General features: G+C 38.1%; 1 protein-coding gene across 4 annotated transcripts; it reads right to left on the reverse strand.

Moving 5' to 3' along the window:
* Positions 1-214: 214 nt before the first annotated feature.
* On the reverse strand, positions 215-24,906 carry LOC117665817 (acetyl-coenzyme A synthetase 2-like, mitochondrial). 4 transcript variants are annotated; one of them, XM_034418091.3, is made up of 15 exons: positions 24,364-24,806; positions 21,621-21,717; positions 20,449-20,648; positions 18,576-18,751; positions 15,200-15,352; positions 12,394-12,541; positions 12,222-12,242; positions 10,902-11,039; positions 10,358-10,450; positions 9,817-9,929; positions 8,161-8,287; positions 4,031-4,158; positions 3,419-3,482; positions 2,783-2,904; positions 215-1,022 (listed from the first exon to the last, which is right to left on the reverse strand). In XM_034418091.3, exons 1-15 carry the CDS (start codon positions 24,662-24,664, stop codon positions 852-854), a joined length of 2,052 nt encoding a protein of 683 aa, XP_034273982.1. In that variant the 5' UTR covers positions 24,665-24,806; the 3' UTR covers positions 215-851. The 4 variants fall into 4 exon arrangements, 2 of the variants coding, with proteins under 2 accessions (XP_034273982.1, XP_034273983.1); XR_004591481.3 differs by having other exon boundaries at positions 696-1,022; positions 3,419-3,555; XR_015729037.1 differs by lacking the exon at positions 12,222-12,242 and having other exon boundaries at positions 3,419-3,555; positions 24,364-24,895.
* Positions 24,907-25,198: the final 292 nt, after the last annotated feature.

Raw genomic sequence — 25,198 nt, forward strand, 5'->3', positions numbered from 1 at the left:
TTACAACCTTCAGAGCTGTTAAAAATGGAAAATAATCAAGATTGATGTTTGTATGGAAAGTATGCCTCCATTCATTCCTGCAGAATGAATTACCAAAATGACCAAAGGTGACTTTTCAAGACAGAAGAGAATACCTGTACGCATTTCTACTAGGAGGTAGCTGAGGATGTGTGGGGTTATGTATATTCTTTAATTTGTTAGATTCTTTTGGCCATTTTTAAAACAACGTTCTCTATTTTTTTTATTGGGATTTAAAAGGAAGGGAAATTTGATAAACAACAATTGAAAAAAAATTGTTATATTGCTTTAAAATAAAATCCAGAATGAAGCTATTATAAGACTTCAGGTGGGCATCAGGAAGACATGTGTACATTATCTTTTACATTTTGCCTTATGTCCTTTTAAATTATCCATCCTCCTCTTTCCTTTGAAAAGCTCCCCAAAATCTTCTAATGAAACACAAAGCATTCTTTTATTCCCCAAAGTTTGATATCATATAAAGATCCTCTATAAATGTATTTAAATTTTCCCTTAAAGTTTGAAGTTTTCCTCTCAGCACATTTTAATTGCTCAAAAATAGAGACTTAATTTTCTAATACATAAACCATGGCACAAATGGTGAATCATCCAGGAGTGGTTTGTATAAGTAGTGAGTGTGGTATAAAATATTAAACAGCATATTCTTCAGCTGTTACTTAAGAGTTATATTCTTCCCATTTATTAAAATAAGTTTTAGTCAGTAATGAATAAACTTCCCCTTTTGTTTCTGCAAGGGATTTTAAGAGTAAAAAGATTGCTGTTGGCCCAGTATTTTTCTCATTGTTGCTTCTTGAGAGCCAAGATATTTTGGGCTACTGGTCTTTCTGCAGAAGTTTCTTATATCCCTCAATTATCTCTTTCACTGTGTCATGATCATCCAGGGTTGTCAGATCTCCAAGTTCATCTGCTTTGTTTTCTACAATCTTCTTCAGAACCCGCCGCATAATTTTTCCTGAACGAGTCTTAGGCAGGTGTCGAGCTACCTGAACCAGAAAAATGAAAGGAAAGATTAGAGCAGCATCAGGAAATTCACCCCATAAATATTAATTTGAGAAGAAATGTACTGCTAATCTTACAAAATCTCACTTCTGTACCTACTTTCTTTCCCCTGGAAAATATGTAGTTGAGCATGTCTTCTTCATTGCATGTGCAAATGTAGGAGGGGCTACTCAATTCCATTTCTTACCAAGTTACCAGCATACAATGGTAACAGAAAAAAGGTGTTTTACTCTTTCTTTGGTGCATCTTAGCACTTCAGAATTGGTTGCCAAAAAAAGCAAAATCAGTATCTCAATTAAATTGATTACTTGCTCAGTAAACTTTCCAATAAAAGAAGGCCAACAGTGGATTTGTGTAAGGGCCTCCTCTGGCATAGTAATCTTCAGTAGGAAGGTTTATGGAAAGAGTGAACCAACCACTCACAAGAAGATGGCTTGAGGTGGCATAAAAGTTAAGATCTGGAGAAAATTTTAGTTAAAGGTTATAAAATCAGAAAAGTTCTATAGACTGATGAAAAGATTTATTCCCACAAGGGGTTTCCTTGTGGTTCTGATTGGATTCACACATTCTAAACCATAGTTTGCCTAATCATAGATCATTGACTAAGCCATAATTGGCTGGAAACACACCACACACTGAGCCATAAACTCTGGCTAGGTTCATACAATACATAAGCCACAACCAAAGAATGGGTCAGCATGTATGAACCTGGTAATAGTGGGGGATTTTAACCTGCAATCAAGTAATGCCATAAAAAATTAGAAAAGTTATCTTTATTTAAATAAATTTGTTGAAAGATTATTTGATTCCTGTTGCAAAAATATCTTTAGTAATGTAATCTTTTCATAGCTAATAAGTCTATTTAACCTGTAGAAACCAAACTAGAATAGGCAGAACACTATAAGTTTTCTATCCCTGCTCTAATACTTTTGAAGTGCTTTAGATACTCATTACGCTAACCAGATTTTTCTTTAAAAAGAACATTATATGCTTAAGCTTGATACTTAAGGTAACTTTCATACTTAATTTTTTGTTTTAATAGTGAAACCATTATGGTTTGGTTTGTTTGGCTAATCAATGGAATGCAAATCATACAACCGGGCCTGGTAGCTCAGCAGTCTAAAAGCATTGTGATTAACACTAGCTGTCCGCAATTACTGTAAGTTTGAATCTCTCCAAGGCTCAAGGTTGACTCAGCCTTCCATCCTTTCTAAGGTAGGTTAAATGAGGACCCAGTTTGTGGGGGCAATAAGCTGACTTTGTATAAATATACAAAAGTATGAAGGCTATTGCTTAACGCATTGTAAGCCGCCCTGAGTCTCTGGAGAAGGGTGGCATATAAATCAAATTGGAAAAAAAAAAACTACTGGTAAGCAAATCGAAAATTTTCTGAGCAAATGATCAATGACAGCAGAATTAGATTACACTGGACATTTTTTTTTTAATTATTAAAAATGTCTTTGCAAAAAAAATTGCATTGATTATCCAACTGCTTTGAATTTTCTTGCAACTTTGGGCCAATCACACTCTCTCAGTCCAATCCATCTCAGAGTTGCTGTGGGGAAAATAGGAGGAGGAGGGTGCATTGGATATGTTTGTCACCTTGAGTTATTTTTACAAATACTAAAGGCAGGATTCAACTTTTTAAAATAAAAAATGTTCTACCTTCTGTCAGACTACAAATATTCATTGTTAGGCAGAATGAAGATGTGCATTAGGAAAAGAAAAGTTTGCCTGTTGTTACCTGAACATGGTCTGGTGCTGCATATTTTGCGATCTCTTTTGAAACAAGACTCTGGAGTTCAGAGGTCAAGTTCTCTTGGGATAGTTTAAAACCTTTTTTCATCACAATAAATGCATAGGCACCTGTTTTTTTAAAAAAGTAAAATAAGCAATCATCAAATCTAGACTTTCACACTTAAATAGTTCCCTTAGCTTGCAAGAAGTTGAATCCCCTTATATATTGGCTGATATTGGGTAGGAAGTAAGAGCTATTACTAATTTTATTTTTGAGTTGCTGATTAACTTTTGAAACAATGCCCCACTCATACAAATTCTAGAATAAGTCTATTGGAGCATTTATTGTTATTGTCCTGTGAGGTAAGAATCAGGGTACGCAACTTCATGCTTTAGCATTCTTCCTTTTCTTACTATAAATTTTACTATAATTGAAATCCGTATCTCCTCTCAGCCAAGGCTTGAGAACTTGATCTTCACTTCAGTTATCATTAAATGACCACATGAAGGTTCTGAATGGAGCCTATCCCAAGCATACAATAAATATGAATCATGCAAACAAATTCTGTGGGATGTTCATGCTAGTGAAAGCAGAGTCTATTAGAGAAATAGCGGTTATTAGCATCCAAACTGACTCACCCACCTTCGCCTTTGATTTTATGAGGATATCCAATCACAGCTGACTCTGCCACTGCCTCATGTTTATTCTGGAACATAAACAGGTCTATAATTTACTGCAAGGATCCTGACAGGCTGGCGGAAACATGTGGTTCACTAAGCCTGGTGTGGTCAAAACAAAAGGAATAGACTAGCAAGGCAAGGCTCCGAAGTACCAGCCTTCTTCCTGAGGCAGGTTAAGTGATTATGTGATAGAATACATTATTTTCTGTATCATTCATTATTCTTATCATTTTTAAGGCCCTGTATATTCTGGATAACAATATTGATTATGAAAATTATAATACTGTGAGTAGAAAGCAGTTATGAACTACAGTTTAGTTTCCAAAAGGAAAACGAGGCAGGCATCTGTTTATATTTTCCTGGCAATCAAATTTGTTTTTCATATTTCGTTGTTTCCCACCAATCTTAAATCGGTGAGGAAGGAGCAGCAAAGCATGCAAAGGTCTGGAAAGCCACAAGCAATTCAGCTAGAGGGCCAGCTCAAATAGCAGCAGCTGCCCAGATCATTACATCTTAGTATATTCTTAGGTGACGAGCATGTTGTAATAACTGCTAGTTTCCCCATGCCTCTTACCACAACATCTTCTATCTCAGCAGTGCCTAGCCTATGCCCACTGATGTTGATGACGTCATCCAGGCGACCTGTCAGCTGGTAATATCCTTGGCTTGTCCGGTAGACCCCATCTCCAGTGAAGAAATATCCTAGGATGAAAAACAGGGCAAAAATATAAGGCAGCTATTTTCCTTTAGAAAGTCCAGAAGGTTCCCACACAAGATGAATATAGGAAAAGATTTCTTCTTCACAGCACATCTTATTTTAAAATGAGCAATACAGTTTGTATATAAAATTTATTGGTTGCCCATCTTAAGCACAAGGTAACTCTGGGCAACTTGCAAACATAAAAGTCTATCTCTATATATTAAAACATAAATAAGTTAAAATCAACTATTAAAATCCAATTACAAGTAGGGAGGATTGGGACAGGGTGGGGAGAGGTGAGAGTTTTTGTTAATCAACCACCTCCGCTGTGCTGTTTCCCCATTGGGGCCCCAAGCCAGGTCTTAAGACCCTTACAAAAGATAGGAGGCTTGAGGCCAACCTCACATTGGGGGGCAAGATGTTCCAGAGGGCAGGTGCAACAACAAAGGAGGCCCTTCTCATGGACCCCATTAGCTGGAATAATCAGGCTGACATGGCCCACAGCACACCTCCTCTGCCAGCATTGGTGGGATGAGCCAATCCCAGTAGGGTGAGACGTCCCTCAGGTAGCCTGAACTCATGACGTGAAAGGCTTTAAAGATGATCACCAACACCTTGAATTGCATCCAAAAGCAAACTGGCAGCCAATGCAGCTTGTGGAGCCGTGGTGTTACATGGCCCATTCTTGGTGCCCCAAGAACTGCCCATGCTGCCACACTTTGAAGCACTTTGAACCAGCTAAATACAATAGTTTAGGCATCCAGAGTCAATTTACTTAGAGTTTCAATGAATCTCTAAGTCAGCGGTTCTCAACCTGGGGGTCGCGACCCCTTTGGGAGTCGAACGGCCATTTCACAGCGGTCGCCAAAGCCCTCTCTCCCTCCCCCCACGCCTTCACTCACCCTCACCCTCTGCCTCTGTTGGATCGCCGGCCGTTCGCTTACCCCGCCCACTCCCCATCTATTGCTGCCTCCGATGGCTAGAGGAAAAAAAACTGTTTAAATTCTTGCCGCGGGGCTTCAAAGGGCCGCCCGAGAGCCAGTGGTGCAGCCGAACCCTTTGTTAAATTGCTGGCTTGCCCCGCCCCTCCGCACCACTATTGATTGCCAATAAATAGTGGTGGGTGAGGGGCGGGGGAGCCAGCAATTTAACAAAGGGTTCAGTGTTTTTTTGTAATTTTATTGGCCCACGGAGCTTCAGCATAGGCTAATTAGCCCTTGCTTAGATCGGCTCCCGACCCCCAGCTGATTTGCTCTCAGCTGTTTTGCTCAGAGCTCTGCTGCTTGCTTGGAAAGAGTGCAGATTTTTTCCCCCTAGCTATACTGAAAAACGAAAGAGAAAGTAAAGCAGGCTGTTGGCTTTGCACCTTGGAAAATTAGGCAGGCAGATTCTTTTTCCTCACCAAAAAAGGTAGGTGCAAACAACGGGAAATTTAGGGAAAAAGAGGAGATTTTAAAACACAAAAGAAAAAAAGCTCTATTTAACTAGGGAATTGTAATAATTGAGATACTATTAATTGTATATTGTGTTGAAAGCAGCAATGGTTAAGTTGTGGTTTGGAGGAATATATGGGGGAAATTATTTGGTTTATTATTATTGGTAAATATAATTAATTGATTTGTAAGAAATTGGATTGCATGGAAATAATTGGAATATTCATGTTCATATTGATTAATATACAAAAAAGGTAGTTATATAACTAATTGATTTATATTAAAATGTTGAATTCATATTAAACAACTGTAATATTACATAATTAACCAATGTGAGGATGGATATAAAAATAAATGACAATGGGAAGGGGTATAATATAGAATAGAAGGGAAAAATTGAATTTGATTAAGATTAGAGATGAGGATGAAGGGTAATATTGGTTTTTTACAAAAATAGATGAGGAATAAATATGGCAAAAAGGAAATATAGAAATTGTAAATTTAATTGAAATGACTAAACACTGTTTAAATTTATGAACCGGCCAAATACTCTGTTCAAAGAAAATACATTGTATGTTTGTATGTGTGTTTCTAATTATTGTTATTTATTCATATTTGTTCCCTTTTATTCTTTAAAGTTTAACAATTCATTCTTTATCTTAATATCTTTATATTTGTTTGGGGTTGGCTTTCTTCCCTTTCATCTTTTTTATTGTACAGCAATCTTTCTCCTCAAACCTACCACCTCTCTCTTTTCTTTCCTTCTTACTTTCTCTTCCTCACCCTCTTCTTCTCCTCCCTACTTCCTCTTCCTTTCTCCTTCTCCTCCTCTCTTCCTCCCTCTCTTACCCTCACTCCTACTCTAATTTCCCTTCCCTTCCTTCATCCCTCTCTATTGCTGTATCCTTTTATGCATATGGACTACTAAGAGGGCTGAAAAAGTTATTTCTGACTGGTCCTCGCACTTTTGACCAGTCTTCGAACTTATGACTGTCCTCACATTTTACGTTTTTGCCCATCTTGTCACCATGGTGAAGAGAAGCAGTTGTGAAATGAGTGACACATTGTTAAGAATGCTACAATGGGCATAAATGATGACCAGTCATAAATGCGAAGATCGGTCAAAAGTGCAAGGACCTGTCAGAAATCACTTTTTTCAGCCCTCTGGGTAGTCCTTTTGTGCATATGGACTACTCAGAGGGCTGAAAAAGTTATTTTTGATTGGTCCTCACACTTTTGACCTGTCCTCGAACTTACGACTGTCCTCACATTTTACGTTTTTGCCCTATCTTGTCACCATGGTGAAGAGAAGCAGTTGTGAAATGAGTGACATGGTTGTTAAGAATGCTGCACGGGCATAAATGTGAGGATGGTCATAAGTGTGAGGACCAGTCAAAAGTGCGAGGACCTGTCAAATGACTTTTTTCAGCCCTCTGAGTAGTCCCTATACACATAGCCATGGCCACCCAGTCACATGACCAGCTAGCCACACCTACCTCCAAGCCACACCCACAAAATAAGCCACGCCCACAGAACCGGTAGTAAAAAAATTTAGAACCCACCCCTGGTTGGGGGTCACCACAACATGAGGAACTGTATTAAAGGGTCGCGGCATTAGGAAGGTTGAGAACCACTGCTCTAAGTGAACAGAAGCTGACACAATCTCTACATTCACTGAAACACACAATCTGGTCAGGGTGCCTAAACATTTGCACAGAACTGTATCTGTTGGAAGTGTTCTGTCGAAAACCTTGGACTTCTCCCAGCTATTTTTCACAGATGGCTAAGATTGTAAACCTTTTCCTCTACTGAACCACTTCAAGGTACAAACACAATACTGTATTTCTGTCTCCAATTTAAAAAAATACATATTGAAAGGTAGGATTGTATTTTCTTTCCCTAACATCTAGTCCTTCTGTTATCTTTGAGTTCTGGTCTTTAAAAAAATACTTCAGCCCATTTTGTCTAGGTTCCTGCATATTTCAATCAAGGTCATTTTTCTTACTCTCTATATCACTAGATTATTTGAATTAGAAGGAAAGCATTCACCTTTACAATGCAAACAATAAGTGCAGAGGCCCAGTTTGCATTTGTTAAAGTCCTTGTGGCCTTCTAGGATCTGAATCCAAATCATACTCTTCGCTCCTACCATTTACATTTATAGGAAATATGCCTATAATTGTCATAAATGATATGACAATTATATTCTCCATACTCTATGAGTACAGAGTCCTTGGCGCTCTCTGAACTTGGTTATTTGCTTGCAGATGTTTCATTAGCCAGCTAGGTAACATATGTGCACTAGTTGGATAATGAAACATTTGCAAACAAACAACAATGTTCAGAGGGCACCAAGGATTCCACAGTTCAACCCTGACCCACATTTTTATTTTCTGGTGAATTATATGGGTGGCATTGTGAGTTTGGCTCTGACAATAACTTGAAAAAATATTCTTCTGGTTCTACTTGCCATTGTGCACAAGGATTCAGAAGGAGGAATTATAATTTCTAAACACTGTTGAGAATTATATATTACTCTTATTTTCCCTTTCCATCTCCACTAATCTATACCTGGGTAAGGCATCAGGTAGGTCTCCAGAAAACGCTGGTGATCATTGTAAATAGATCTTGCCATGCCTGGCCAAGCCTGAGAAATACAGAGGGCTCCAGAGGCATCATTCTGTGTTAAGACATTTCCCTGGAGAGAGAAAAAAATAGTATAAACTTAATTAACTTCGGAAGTGGCTTGCATAGTTATTCAGTTTATTACTGAGGCTTAAAGAATGCAGCTAATGGCACGTACATCATTGTCAGTTAACTCATTTTACAAAATCATGCATTTCCTATCTTTGTTTAAAATTTCTTCTGCTAGATGTTCTGTATAAACTAGCAATAAAAGTCCTTTGCATTTTTTTATGTTCCATTGCCTTTGTGCTACTGTTGTTCAGAACTCTTATCTTAATGCTGAAAACCCTTGCTTTTCTTTATAAAAAAATCTAACCTTTGTAATTTTAGTTAACCTTATAATTTTCATCTTTATATTTGTGCCTTTTATTCAATATCCTACAGAAATACATTTGATTCATGTAGCCTATATATTTACCCAGTTCGGTTTTCCTACATTTTTAAAACTGTAGTTGTTTGTCATTTGTCTAATTGGATTGGATTGAGATTGAGTTTGTGTTTCCAAGTGGTTTATAGATCAAGCATTATGACTTAGTGATATGTGTGTAAACTAGATTCCTAGGACTTCTTCAACAAATCATGATTTTAGAAGTATAGTTTATTGTATAGGAATACGCTACCCAGAGTTGCTTCAACAGTGAGATGAGTGGCATATAAATTTAATTAATAAATATATAATAAAATATATGAATCCAGAAAAAAATATCCAGAATTAAAAATAAAACAAAGATTTCAACTCTCACATTATGCTGACCTCACCAGAAAATCTTTATAGAAAGCCTTGTTTGAACATGATACTGGATAACTAATATATAATATAATACTCAAAAAGCACCTAATGCTTTACAAAGCACAGGTATAAAAGTAAAGGTAAAGGTTCCCCTTGCACATATGTGCTAGTCATTCCTGACTCTAGGGGGCGGTGCTCATTTCCGTTTCAAAGCTGAAGAGCCAGCACTGTCTGAAGACGTCTCCGTGAGCATGACTAAACGCCAAAGGCGCACGGAACGCTGTTACCTTCCCACCAAAGGTGGTCCCTATTTTTCTACTTGCATTTTTTACATGCTTTCCAACTGCTAGGTTGGCAGAACCTGGCCCGTTATGTGGCACTAGGGATTTGAACCGCTGAACTGCCGACCTTTTGATCGACAAGCTCAGCATCTTAGCCACTGAGCCACCACATCCCTCAAACACAGGTATACTAGATCCCAATCCAGGCTACTTGCAATCTCAAATAGATACAGAAAAAAATTAGAAAGAAGATGGAATGGAAACGGGAAATATATAGGATGATTTCAATTATACATTGATTTAATGATAATATGCAGTACCGGTAGTACTAGGAGACATAATCCAAACCGTTTTATTAAACAAAACTTTTGGGAAGAGATTTGAAGGCATAAGGGAGATGGTCATGCTATTTCAGTTCAGGAAAGTAAAGGTAGTATAGAATTGTTGCTTTGATACTTATTCCTTTTTTAAGAACTTGTGTGAATTAAAAAGTAGATTATCAATTCTCCAACTGCTAAATTAAATATATACTTTATCATCTAGAAGAGAAGGTCTGATGCCAAAGAATGGCCTCATGGCCATAGCTGGAACAATCTCATCTTCAGGGTTTGATGGTCGAGGAGCAATACAGATGCCTCCTGTTTCTGAAATGAAGCAAAAATAATGAGGGAATGCTAATAAGAAAATCTTCCTCATCTTTATGAGCACCATTTTGTAAATGAAAGTTCCTTGCATTTGTTCATCATACAAGTTATGCTTCTGATCTGATATTTTGAAGAAAAATAAAAGATGCCTGGCCATGTCACTAGAACATTTTTGCAAATATTCCTATGTATAGGACTCTATTCCCATACATTGCAATCTTAATGAATGTAGTCCAGCTGTCACCATCAAGTGTCTTTATCTGATTTGTTTTTTCAAAGAGATTTTGGGTCAGCATATTTAAATCCTTCATCTCTATCTTGCTTGGCGTATAAGACACGATGCATGCTAATCTTTGCAAATAAATGCAATGCTTAATCAAGTGACAATTACTGCTCCAAATATAGTGAATTTATATATGCTTCCTTACCAGTTTGCCACCATGTGTCAACTACAGGACACTTTCTATCTCCAACCACATTGAAGTACCACTCCCAGGCTTCTGAATTGATAGGTTCCCCCACTGTACGAAGAGAGGAAAAACAAAATAACTTGTAAAGAAAAAAATGGTTTGGATACATGCATTTTATTAAATCGTAACATATTTTGGCTTTGGCTTAGCATACAATAATATGTGAATCCATCTGTTCCAGCTTAGTGTTATGTTCACACCATTCATTCTCAATAGTATTTTAACAAACGATGATTTAAAAAAATACTGGAAAAGCAAAGGGTGTGAATCCTACAAATATGATGAATTTAACACCTCCCCTGCTAACCAAAATACATACAAATTCCAATAGAAGAGACTGAACTGCATTGACTCCTCAAGGTTCTCTGAGCTTGATTCTTTGCATGCAGGCTAGTGGGATAATGAAACATCTGCAAGCAAATCAACCAAGTTCAGAGAGCACAAGAACTACATATACATTCTTTGCCAGGATGAAAATGATATTGGCTGGCTTACTACTCACCTGATCCGAGAATTTTGAGGGAAGACCTGTCATATTTCTTTACCCAGTTATCTCCATATTTAAGAAGAAGACGAATTGCTGTTGGGGCTCCATAAAACTGATTTATCTTTAACCTCTCCACAGTTTCCCAATAACGGCCTAAAATAACAAACAAACCCTTTACCTGGTTCACATTTACCACATGTGCTTCTCAAATACATAAAATCAAAATGAGAAGCTGAACTAGGTCACATCCCATATTTAACTCTGCATGAAGTACATGTAATAGTTATTATATGTACATGCTATGTACATATGCATTTACATCTAATCCTAATTTAATATTTATATAAATATTATCATTAATATTTATATAAAGCATTATGTTTTTATATTTTGTTTGTACCCTACCCAGCATCACTCTGTGAGACAGATGGGCAGTTTCTAAATGTCATATATAAATAAATGTATTAAAAGTTTCATAAAAATAGATTAAAATGTATATTATAGGAAGTTGTAAAGAAATGCATATAAAAACTCTAAAGAATAAAGTATCAATTTCATTGCCAATACTGGCTTAGTGATTAGGGCACCAGGCTAGAAAGGAGAATACTATGAGTTCAAATCCTGCCTAATCCATGAAAGCCAGTTGGGAGATCTTGGGCCAGTCACTCTCTCTCAGCCCAACTCGCAGGGTTATTCTTGTGGAGAAAATAGGAAGAGGAAGGTGTATTGGATAGGTTCACTGCTTTAGTTAATAAACAATAAAGGTGGGATACAAATCTATCAACAAATAAACAAATAAATGCTATTGTAGTGTTAACAAAACTAAACCAAGACCTAATGCAATGAGTAAATCCACCAATGATTTCAGAACATTACAGCTAGTCCTCAACTTACAACCACAGTTGAGGCCAAAATTTATGTTGTTAAGTGAGAAATTTGTTAAGTGCATCGCCACACCATTATCACTGTGTAAAAAGCTATTATTTGAAATAGTTCTACCCATAAAACACAATTTCTATTATGTTCTGTTATGTTCCCATCTGTAATATATCCCATGTATTAAAAAACCCCAGCGCTCCCATCACTCTTAACTTGCATGTTTGTGTAAGCTAACAAATATGAGAAGGCAATGGAAAAGAAGGGGGAAAGTTTCATCTTCTATTAATTCTAACTAATTAGTGTAGCACCTTCACTGAACATATTATTTTGGAAAATAATCTTAACATACGTATATAGACAGTAGCGAAAACCAATTAATGGAAGATAGGGAAAAGGAATGATAATGCGCACAAGAGAAGCAATGTAATGAGGTATAAATTCAATTATTGATGTTACCTTGAAGCCTTTGAAAATGGGCTGCATAGAAATAAAGTAAAATAAAAGTTATATGAGCCACAAATTAATCTACTGTTATACCTAAACCATATAATTTAGTGCCTTTCTTTGTCTTGCACCAAAATCCTGTTACCTAATCTTTTTAATTTTTAATTTTAATATTATTTTTTACCTGGATTAGGATACACTGGAGTACTCTCAAAAAGGACTGTAGTTCCTCCGTTACATAAAGGTCCATATACCACATAACTGTGACCTGTGATCCAACCAATATCTGCAACGCAGCCAAAAATATCTCCATCGTTGTAGTCAAACACATACTAAAGAAAAATGGGCAACATGAGATAGAAGCAGCTTTCTCCTGTCCCAATATGCTTATATAATTTTCTCCAATCAGGCAATCTCCAGATGTGCAGTTTTAATGTATAGCCTCCAATTCCTCCAATAATCATGGTATTATCTGTGGTCAGATACCTGTTTCATTCAGGTTATTTTTGCATAACCTCCCAGCTCAAACCAGTTACTCTGGTTGGCAAGCAAACATATGTTCTTTGGCAAAAAAGAGCAAGAAAAAAGCTATCACTGTGCTTGAGAATTAATGTGAGATTATTAGCAATATTTTCATGATGTAGCCACCTATTTAAGAAAGGAACCTTTGCTCTTTCTATCAACTGAGTTACCATGAATACCAGTTTCCATCACACCATTTTCAGGATTCACCTGAACAAGGTGGGAGTGGACTTTTCCTAACCTTTGATAACTTGACCTAATACTGACAATATTTACAATATTTCAAGAACTTTCATGAAAAATTAAATGTACAGATATAAGCTCAATGGAATATCCTCAAATACATTATACTTTAATATGATGTAAAGTGGGAGATTACAAAAGTATGAACAAGCGTTATAATGAAAGAAAGAAGTAGCAATTAAAAAACAAATGTGAAGGAAAAGGGATATACCGTATAATATTTAGGGTCACGGCCTATTTTCAAGGCAATTTTTAATCTCAATGATAATAAATGTGACATGGCCATCTGGGCTTCTCCTACTTTAAGAGAGTTAAATCAAACTCTTCCATTCCATGCATTTCCTCTAACTACAATTAATCATTACATATATATTCTTCAAAAATCACATCACTGTTTCTTCTGCTGAACTGGTCCTTTTTTTGCAGACCCCTGAATCTTTCCAATCCAAATTTGCCTTAAAGATTAAAGATTAAGAAATCACTAAAAATGACAGAATAGAACTTGAACTTGTCCATCAACAGTTAGCAATACCTAGACAACAAATGAAATGGACTGTCTGCTCACAGTATTAGAGGCTTTCCAACTATGATGTATCACACACATTATTTCTAGATTTCTATCTTAATATATAAACATTTGCAAATTGCAAGCTTCTTCTGCCTTTTTCCTAGTATCAGTATGGGACTCTCCTCTAATTAACAAGTACAGGCTCTGTGAGTACTGTTGTAGCAACTAGCTCTGTGAAATCTCTAGTTCAGCCTCCTGAATTCAAAAAATAACTGCATTTCTTAAGAACGTTTCCAGAATGCAGTTGTTGGAATTTTAATATAGCTTTGGGAAAAAATGGATTAGTTGACTTTTGCAAAACTGACCCAGGAATTGGGTTTTTCTGTGGCCTGACACTCACTGTATTATTTCACTTCCTAACTTCTTGCAGAGTGGAACATTCTCTAATGCACTATCTTTAGTTTCTTGGCTGTTATTACTGCAGCTATTATTGAAAACAATGCTGTCCGCTCCCAGTCCTCTCTTCACTCCCCTTTCTTTCTAAATCTATTGTAACAGATGAGAATTCCAGAGGGGAACAGTGGGTGAAAGATTGTTCTGTTTGCAATGGAAACTTGACATTCTCTGGGTTGGTTTGGGGATTTTTTTCCAGTAGGAAGGCGCCAATGTGAGTGCTGTTTCCAGCTGGGAGAAAAGAATTCATTTCAGAGTTGTCCTGTGGTTTTCAATGGCACTTGGAACGAAGGGCTGAACTACACATTAAAGTACTGTGACCAATATCCCAGTCTTTTTTTCTTTGCTTTTACAAAAATACAAGTTTGAAACTGTGAACGTTATTTGTAGTAACACAATTAACTGTTTTTTTTAATTCAACTGTATTTCACAGCAATTTTTTTTTTTTGCAAAGAAACATATGAAGCCCTACATGCTGGAAAGATAGAGATGTCAAACCAGGGGTGAAATGCTCCCGGTTCGGACCGGCTCGGGCGAATAGGTAGCGATGATGGCTGGTGGTTCGGAGAACCGGTAGCGATGGCAACCCGAGGCTCCGCCCACCCGCCCAGTCGTCGTTACTTCCTGCTTTTACTTCCAGAGAACCGGTAGTAAAAAAATGCTTTAAAAGTTAAAAAAAATTAGATTTCACCCCTATGTCAAACTTTATCCTGTGGGGACAGAATCTGAAAATTTGTCTGATGCCAGCGTATCTACTCCAAAGTAAATTCTACAATGGTGCTACATTCCACAGTAATATAGGATCAGTCTGCCAGACAAAGACGTCTAACTACAAATGGCTGTCTGGCTATCATTTGGGAATAAGCCCCACAGAGCACTTTAGAACTTGATTCGGATATTCACGACAAAAGTATAGACAATTTGTAATTTTGTATATACTCCTTGGAAATAAATTCTGCTGCATATAATGGAGCTTCTGTATATACCTGTTAAGTATGAGAATAGTAATATCTTCGTGTTCATAAGGAATTTGCTTTCTAATTAATTACGTGGAGAATAAAAACATTTTACAACAAAAAGTGGCCATGTGAAAAAAACACTGTTTAATAGCTTTCTGGCTGCTTATTGCCTGATTTGCTGGCTGCTCAGGGCTGGCTTATTTTCAGTGCTGTGTGACCACCCAATCTACCCATGAAGAATCACAGATAAAATGCCACAGAATGTAATTGTCCTTGCAGAATTGCAAGATACTCCCATTTTGTACCTTATGTGTGAGGGCAGCGTACAGCAAATAGCCTGCCTGGGAATGGACCAGGCCTTTGGGTTTTCCAGTACTTCCTGAAGTGTAAAGGAGGAACAGTAAATCCTCGCTCTCCAAGGTAGCCGGTTGACAGGTTACATCCTCTTTCATCATTTCCTGTCACAAGAAGCAGATAATCTTTCAGTAGGCTCTCCTCAAAGATCCTGTGAGATCTTTCTAGCTCCCTCTGTACCAATGTTCAAACTGTGAAGTTTAGCATGGGATAGTCCAAATATTCACTTTCACAAAACAAATTCCTATTTCTCAAGGCTGTGCAAAGAATGTTGATCCCCTTATGGGCTATTTCTGACGTCGGTAGCATTGCTTACACAAACCCTTGTTCCTTCTTCCCCTGTGTCTCTAATTAAGGTTGTTTTCCTCATAGCAATTAGTAACATGCACCTAGCTTCTAGGACAATACAACAACTATTATGTCATTACTTCACCCTGAATTGTCGTCTCATTTTATCTTAATTGACATAGCTGCAGGTGACATATTTATTTATTTGTTTGTTTGTTTGTTTATTGTTTTGCCTCTAATCTTGAAAGAGGTGGTGGTGAGGCCCCTCCTCAAGAAGTCATCCCTGGACCTGGCTATATTAGCTAACTACCGTCCGGTCTCCAACCTTCGCTTTGTGGCAAAGGTTGTTGAGAGTGTGGTGGCACGACAACTTCCCCGGTACCTGGATGAAGCTATCTATCTGGACCCATACCAGTTGGGCTTCAGGCAGAGGTACAGCATGGAAACGGCATTGGTCGCATTGATGGATGATCTCTGGAGAGCTCGAGACAGGGGTTGCTCCTCTGTCCTGGTCCTATTAGATTTCTCAGCAGCTTTTGATACCTATGGTATCATGCTGCAGCAGTTGAGGGGGTTAGGAATAGGGGGCACCGTGCTATGGTGGTTCTCCTCCTTCCTCTCCGACCATTTGCAGTTTGTGTTGGCAGGGGGGCAGAGGTCGACCTCGAGGTGCCTCGCGTGGGGGGTGCCGCAAGGGTCGGTCCTCTCGCCCCTTCTGTTCAACATTTATGTGAAGCGGCTGGGTGAGATCATTGGTGGTTTTGGGGTGAGAGTCCATCAGTACGCTGATGATACTCAGTTGTACATCTCCACCCCAGACCACCCCAATGGTGCCCTTGATGTGATGTCCCGCTGCCTGGAGGCCGTGCGGGTCTGGATGGGGAGAAATAGGCTCAGACTCAACCCTTCCAAGACCGAGTGGCTGTGGCTTCCGGCATCCCAATATAGTCAGCTGGTGCCATCGCTGACTATTGGGGGTGAATCTTTACCCCCCACAGAGAGGGCTCGCAATCTGGGTGTCCTCCTGGATGCATGGCTGTCTTTAGAAGAACATATGATGGCCGTGGCCAGGGGGGCTTTTTATCAGGTTCACCTAGTCCGCCAGTTGCGGCCCTTTTTGGACCGGGACGCCTTACGCACTGTCACTCACGCCCTTGTCACCTCCCGGCTGGACTACTGTAATGCTCTCTACATGGGGCTCCCCTTGAAGAGCACTCGGAAGCTCCAACTGGTCCAGAATGCGGCCGCGCGGGTGGTTATTGGCGCGACTCGTTGCACCCATGTGACACCTCTCCTGCGCGAGCTGCACTGGCTCCCAGTGGTCTTCCGGGTGCGATTCAAGGTGTTGGTTACCTTGGTTAATACAGCGCTCCATGGCTCCATGGCTTAGGACCTGGATACCTTCGAGACCGACTTCTGCCACCAGTAGCTTCCCACCGACCAATTCGCTCCCACAGAGAGGGACTCCTCAGGGTGCCATTGGCCAAGTTATGTCAGCTGGCGACACCCAGGGGAAGGGCCTTCTCAGTGGGAGCTCCTGCCCTGTGGAACGAACTGCCCCCGGAAATATGCAAGATCTCCGACCTCCGTGTGTTTTGCTGTGCCCTTAAGACCTTGCTGTTCCACCAGGCAGGGTTGTCTATGTAAATGATTTTAAATTGGGTGTTTTAAATTTTGGGTTTTAAATTCGGGCCGAAATTGTTTAATACTTTTAACTATTTTAAAACTGTTGTTTGTATCTTGTGTTTTTAATTGGCTGTACACCTCCCCGAGTCCTTTGGGAGAAGGGTGGTATATAAATTTAATAATAATAATAATAATAATAATAATAATAATAATAATAACAACAACAACAACAACAACAACAACAACAACAACAACAACAACCTGTACTTTCCAAGTTATTCTTTCACTCTTTCATATTTTTGAAACCCTGAGTGTTTTGTCCCAAGGGACAAGTATTAATTTTAGGAATGATTTTAATTAGAGAGCTACTGTAAAAAATGAATTGGATCTCCTTTTGCCAGTAATGAGATCCCAGTAAATACTGGGAGGACAACATTGTTATTTAAAACTACCAGAATTCTTAACAAATGTTCTTCTTGGCGAAAAAAAAAAAAAAGGCTTGAGGTGTGTTTTAGAATTTTAGAAGATGCATTTTGAAGCCATGGATGACCACTATAACAGCACCTTTCCCACCCTTACTTTCATGTACATACAGTATTTGTAAATCCATAACTGAAAAAAAGTCCTACTATATAGTAAAATTCAGGAACTTTGGCTTATTATCACTAGGTAGAACACAATAGTATCCCTGGATCAGATAAGGGACTCAAATCTTGGAAGGAAACCAAGTTTAGACCTATTCTGTTTTCTTCTTCCCTGAGAAGGAGCAATGCCTCCCAAACAGGGATAAATTACTCCCAAATTGAGTAAAAGCATTTTTTCTTTGGGTAATAACTCATGAAGACACTATCTAGTTACAGCAGTGACATTTAGGACTTTTTGATAAGCAGGTTTGGTGATAAAAGAAAAGTTTGAGAAGCACCACCTTAAAGAAATGAAGTTCTTAGGCATTTTGCTCTAAAGGCACCAAAATGTGAAGATTAAGGAGCAAAAAAGGGTGACTGAACCAGTGTCCAGTGCAGAGGGAATGTAGAAAAAGAAGTAAAATTCATGGAGGAGACGAGGTAAAGAAAAAGAAAGGAGAAAGGAGAAAGAGTCTCAGAGGCATCTTACTGCCTTCTCAGCCCTGGCATATTGCAAGCTGGTGTGTTAATGGATATTACAATATTAAAACACAGTTTTCTAGCTCATTTTCCATCTAAAAGGAACATTTAGGTTAATAGAAACTAGGATCTTAGGGCCAAGCATGGCCTGAACAAAGAGAAAACAAGAGAGAAAAAAAGGTATCATTGAGTATAGGACTATAGCACTCATCCTCCGTAAGTTCATAAACCTTGGAAACTGGGGAAACACAACTTAGTGTAGTGTTTTGGATCTCTTCTTCAGTCAGTAGTATAAGAATATATTACTCACCTCCTCTAGTGGTATGTCTAAATCAGACATGAGAACTTTCTCATCTGTCCTTTTTGAAACAAAAACTCGCTTCACTGTTGGACAAAACTTCACAGCCTCATCTACCGTCTTCTTTAGTTCAACAACTTTGCCTCCTCTCAAACCTTGATTGACTGTGATCACTGTTTCAGACTGAGCTGAAAAAGGCAATACACCCCCACCCCGCACAAAAAAAAAAATTAGTATGAAAATTTTATGCTTTTTAAAGCAACTTTCTCCTGCTTTGTATTCTGAGGGGAATTTGTCTAGTAAATTCCTCCCTGATACACTGTAGAGCAGTAATGGCTAACCTTTTTGCCATTGTGTGCCAAAAGTGGGGGGAGTGTAGGTGGGGTTGCATGTGCACATGTCCGCACCCATAATTCTATGTGCCCCACACATGCGCACACGACCCCCCCCCCGCGCCCCCTGCTTTTGGCCCAGTAGGCCCATTTTTTGCTCTCCCCAGGCTCCAGAGCCTCTCTAGGAGCCTGGGGAGGACGAAAACGGCCTTCCCCATCCCCCCCGGAGGCCCTCCAGAGGCTGGAAATGGCTTGTTTCCCTACTTCCGGGTGGCCCAGAAGGCCCAAAAATCAGCTGGCTGGCATGCACATGTGTGCTGCAGCTGAACTCATGTGCCCACCGATATGTCTCCACGTGCCACCTGTGGACACATGTGCCATAGGTTCGCCATCATGGTTGTAGAGTATATTTTAACAAGTGTATTATTTGTTATAGGTTAGTAAGTGTATTTTTGTTACAGATTAGAAATGGTCTCAGGATTATTTGGGAAATTCTTCTAGCTTGTCTCCTTAAGCGTTATTGTATTTCCAAAAACAAATAATAACAGCAATTGGAGGGAGAAGTAATCTGAACTTTCCTCTTCCCATTCCAGGGTCCCAATCCAGATCTTCACCCAGATCCAATTGTTGCTATTTATCATGCCTTCATACACATACAGCAAACACACAACTACTATTACATTGATGTCATTGTGAGTATCTTTAATTTATGTTGTAACCTTGCTCACCATTCAAAAGCAGAGTTAATTTAGTTTATTTTATTGTCATTGCACCTTGTACAACGAAATTAAATGCCCTCTTCAGTGTACATCATACATAAGAAAACTATAAAAAAAATTTTAAAAAAAACACATCCTTCACATTCTATACAATTGAATTGAAAACCTCTGATATTGCATTAATATTATACTATATAGTAAAATTCAATATAGTTATTGCTCTGGGATAGAAGCTGTTTTTCAGTCTATTGGTCCTTGTTTTTATTGTCCTGTACTTTCTGCCAGATGGTAATAGTTCAGAAAAAGGGTGCCCAGGATGCGATGGATGTTTAAGAATGTTTTGAACTTTCTTAAGGCAGCGGGAGCTATAAAGCTCTTCCAAGGAGGCGAGATGGCAAACAATGATCTTCTGGGAAATGATGTTAACCCTCTGGAGCGCTGTCCTATCTGCCACTGTGTAATTAGCAAACCATACAGAAGTGCAGCAAGAGGGAGGGAATAGTCTATGGGAGTCTGAAAATTGGAGAGCAAGAGATGAAGAAAGAAGGAGCACCAGGTCCAAAAGACAATCTTCCTTTGTTTAAAAGTCAAATTACAAAATAAAAATTCTTGGCTCTTCAATTTCTACCTCTTTACCAAGGGCAGACATTCTTTTAAACTAAGATATATGCTTCTCTTTCTGCCAGCACTGGAGGAATGAGGATCTTGATATGTTAAGAATATTGTTTGTGGTTAAAAGCAAGTCATGCATAATCATACTTTTGGACACTACACTGGTCATGAGCCTAAAAAGAAAAAGGAAAGAAAACAGAGAAAGAAATGCAGCATTCTCACCATCTTGGATCCTGTCAGCTAATGCAACAGAACTGAATCCAGCAAATACTACTGTGTGTATTGCTCCAATCCTGGCACAAGCCAACATGGTCACCACAGCCATTGGACAGGAAGGCATGTAGATAGTGACTCTGTCACCTTTCTTCACTCCCTGGCGCTTTAAGGTGTTCCCAAGTCGACATGTCAATTCTAGCAATTCTCTGCCCAAAGAAAATAAATAGTTTTAAAATAGAATAGAATAACAGAGTTGGAAGGGACCTTGGAGGTCTTCTAGTACAACCCTCTGCTTAGGCAGGAAACCCTACAACACTTCAGACAAATGGTTATCCAACATCTTCTTAAAAATTTCCAGTGTTGGAGCATTCACAACTTCTGAAGGCAAGTTATTCCACTGATTAATTGTACTAACTGTCAGGAAATTTCTCCTTAGTTCTAAATTGCTTTTCTCCTTGATTAGTTTCCACCCATTGCTTCTTGTCCTACCCTCAGGTGCTTTGGAGAATAGCTTGACTCCCTCTTCTTTGTGGTGCCCCTGAGATATTGGAAGACTGCTATCATGTCTCCCCTAGTCCTTCTTTTCATTAAACTAGACATACCCAGTTCCTGCAACAGTTCTTCATATGTTTTAGCCTCCAGTCCCCTAATCATCTTTGTTGCTCTTCTCTGCACTCTTTCTAGAGTTTCAACATCTTTTTTTACATTGTGGTGACCAAAACTGAATGCAGTATTCCAAGTGTGGCATTATAAAGGCATTATAAAGTGTTATTAAACTTCACGTGATCTTGATTCTATCCCTCTGTTTATGTTTATTCCATTAGACATCTCCAAATCAAGGTAACAGAGAACAGTGGAGAACAGCTTTTATGAACTATTACAAGCTTTGGTCTTAATTACAGTACTGTATATCTCCTATTCAAATTAGGACAAGCAGAAAGATCTCTATTTCTGAAACTCAGAAAACAAGCATGGTCATCTCTGTCTCCTGTACCGGGCTCAATAAATCACTGATCTGACTTTTAATAATGTAATATTGACATTTCAGTTCAAATCGTTTTCCTTCTCTAGAAGCCTAGGATTTGGCTGAGATCAAAAAAGCAAGTGTTAACCATTAAGAAGATTCACACCTCTTAGAAGACTGAAATAGATGGATAGAGAAAATGATAAGTCAGGACCTGTATGTAATTTGGTCTTCTTGCCCAGGCTCATCTTTCTCCCAGATTAACGCTACTTTATTTGGATTTTTGTGGACATGTCGATCCAGACAGTTAACTGAAAGAAAATACACCTCTCATTATTACACACTCAGCCATCTGCAGCTGCTGTTACTGTGCCCATCATAAATTTAATGTTGATGGCTAGGCCATATTTCCTCAATCAAATGTACTATGCTAAGAATCAAGAATTAGCATCCTCTCTCGCTATATTTATACATCTATACCTATATATTATACACACACAGAGAGACACATATACATACACATAAACACACATATGCCTGATTCTACATATATAAGTTGTGAATATATATTAACACACTCATCTTTATTTGCTTACAAAGTTCAGGTGCAAAATTAACAATTGATAAATGAATTGTACAGCCTAAAGTCAAATTGTGCACATTGCCCTGCTCAAGGTCATCTAGGTAGCTCATGCCAATTATAAAATGTACTATTGATTTTCACAACTCAAGAGTTCTAGAGTCTAAAGTTAATCATTCGCAGTCTCAAATAAATGTTAGTAAACATATTTCAGAATTTAAACCACAGATTCTACCTTTTTTTTTTTAAATAACTGCTTCTTGATTAACTGTGCTCTTTCATATTTACTGTGTTTTTATCTTGTTTATATAACCCATTCAGAACATAGTGGTTATTGGTAGAATTAAGAAACACACTAAATAAATAATTTGTTACATACTTTCTAAGCCATGATCATTTTAGAACTATTAATCTTAAATTGGATTCATTTCAGAAAAAATACAATGTTTCTATGACACATGTTTTAGAAAGTGTTGCTATAAATCTACTTTTTACATACAGGGTCATGTAAGTGAAGGACACCAAATTCTCTACCAAATTTACTTGGATTTTGCATTCCAATGCTTCACACAGTTTATGTTGGCTAAAACTCTCAGGAAGACTCACTTCCACTACTGGAGCCAGACTGGGAGAAAATAGCCAGTTTAACTGTTAATTCACATAGTATCCTATCTCACTTGCTTCTGGGCTTTCCATCTAAATGAAGCAAGTCAAAATGGCCACCTGTACCAAATTTATTTTGACCTTTACAATAATAGTAAATGTATGTTTCATTGCAGTACTTATTTTTCTCCATTAATTGCACCATTATTTCTCCATTCATCGCATCATTGACACAACTATAAGCCTTTATTTTCATTCTACAATTTCCATCATCTGGGAGCACCTGATCTGTGTCAATCGCATGTTATATTTAATGTGTTTATTCAATAAACTATAGTTAAGCAAACCATAGTTTACTGCAATGTGTAAAGTCAACCATTCACCCAAAGCTATATACCAAATCCACTGCTGATGCCTCACTGCTGGGAGGTGGATGCTGAAACTCGGGGAGAACAAGTATCAGACAGCTGGAGGAGAGTGCAAATGTTCTTAATCTTCAGAAAGGAGGGAAAAGGGGATTCATATAATTACCAATGGCAAGTCTCATATTGATACAGCTATCTCCTGTGGATAATTTAATTTGGATCCCTGCAGGGAGAAGAGGCGTTGCTAAACAGGCTCTTTCACTCTATAATTTTAAGAAAACTAATGTAGGTTAGAATGTTTTTATACGTAAGAGTGATACTTAGCACAAGTTTGTGTTCTGGTTTGTTTTTGTAGTGATAGGATTATGTCACATACATTATATTAAGATGATCTATTTTAAGAATATCTGCAGTAACCCTGATTACTGTGTTGATAGGAGAAAGCCCATCATAGTTTATATAAGCATCACTAAGAAATATCAGTTCAATTGAAATGTAGCTTCTCAATGTCCATGGTTTACTGACTAATATTTCTATGTCATTCCATTCCTGCAGGATATGAGCAGGGCATAATCATCAGAAAAAAGATTAAAACTGCTCCAAACTTATCTGATAGGCTAGATGAAAAGCATACACAGCAGATACAACAGATGAATGAAACGACCTGAGCTATATAAACAATTTACTCATGTTGAGTAAATTATATTTTTTCACATACACAGCTGAATTCTGTGAGCTGCACTTCTTTCGTTGTACTGTTATCAACTATTTGATTCTATTGCAGATCTTTTAATTATTTTAAATCTGAAAACATAAACATTTTATAAAGTATAAAAACTTGAGCTGCTTTTTTTAAATCGGTAAAATGCAAAAATAGGTAATTACTTCTAAAATACATTTTGCAGAGAATATTTGTCCACAATCAACTAGATTAATGTCTTCCTGAATCCAGTGCAAGAATAAACAATGTATTTCTGCTTATTCTGCTTTTCTTTATTGTGTGTTCCTTTATCTGACCTTTTTCCAAAGACAGAAAAGCAGAGACAGTTCATATCATTGAAATCCTTCTAGTAAGCAGGCTACAGAAGTCTGATAAACAAAGAGTCTCATATTATAGATAGGAAGAATTTTAAATCCACACTACACATTATGCTACTTATGCAACATTTACTCTCTCCCATCCCTTCCAATATGTTGCTACTTTCTTAAATTATACTCCAAGCATGTTTAAAAAGGATAAGTACATTAATTTTCAGGGTATTCAAAAACAAGGCGAAATGATTGAAAAGTTGACTTTGGTGAAATTTAAAACAGGATTTTAAAAGACCTTGTACCCAAAGGTCCCGGGCTGCAATATTTTTTTCCTTCACAAGTAGAAAAAGACAAAGAACAGTTGAATTTCTCCTTACCTGCTACATTGAGCTGTCCTCCAAGAAACCAAGACACCTTGCCCTGCTGAAAGTTACAGTCACTAACAGAATGAAAAGGATTGCTCCACATCAGTCGGCTTCTTGCTAGTGCTCCCCAGAATACATCTGCTTGCTCCACTGAGAGCTGGTATAGTTCTTTGTGATTCCTTGGTCCAGGAAAAGCTGTTGCTTCTGGCATGTATGCAGTCAAGGGACCTCTGCTCCATGCTCTGCTTTGATAAGAAAATTTCTGTCCAAAAGCAATTTTGGGGAAGCAAGTTCTAACCAGCAGCCAGGCCATAATTCTAGGGTATAAGAACGTCCTTTATTTTTACCCAGACAAAATCTTACTAGCAAAAGTAAAAAAGAAAAAAGAAAAATATTTGTTCCTGGCACTAAGAAATGTGATCCCATTAGGTTTTCCAGAACCAGATGGTAAATCCACATTTAAACTGAGATTTCAAGAATGTCATACTCTCTTCCTGAAACATAGAGTACACGTATACTACTCTACTTCTAGAGAAACATAAGCAAAGGAAATCCAATCTCTTTTAAGGGAGGAGTAGTGGGTGGGATTTAGTAATGCCTAACTGGAATAACCTTCAGGCTGATCTGAATATGCGCCTGTATTAAATCCAGCTTTGGCTGGTACTCACATGCATTTTAGTCAAACTAGACCATGCTGGCTCAGAATTTTCCTGTACAATCTTGTCTGCATAGAGGGTCAGTGTTTACTTCTGCTGCCTGCCAGCAAAGGAGATGCCAGGCATGTGAGAAACTAATCTATTCATAAAGAATGACATGCACTGCTGCATGGAATGTGTAAATCGTAATA

The sequence above is a fragment of the Pantherophis guttatus genome, chromosome 1 (assembly GCF_059756535.1).
Source record: "Pantherophis guttatus breed Tessera chromosome 1, ASM5975653v1, whole genome shotgun sequence".
Taxonomy (NCBI): domain Eukaryota; kingdom Metazoa; phylum Chordata; class Lepidosauria; order Squamata; family Colubridae; genus Pantherophis; species Pantherophis guttatus.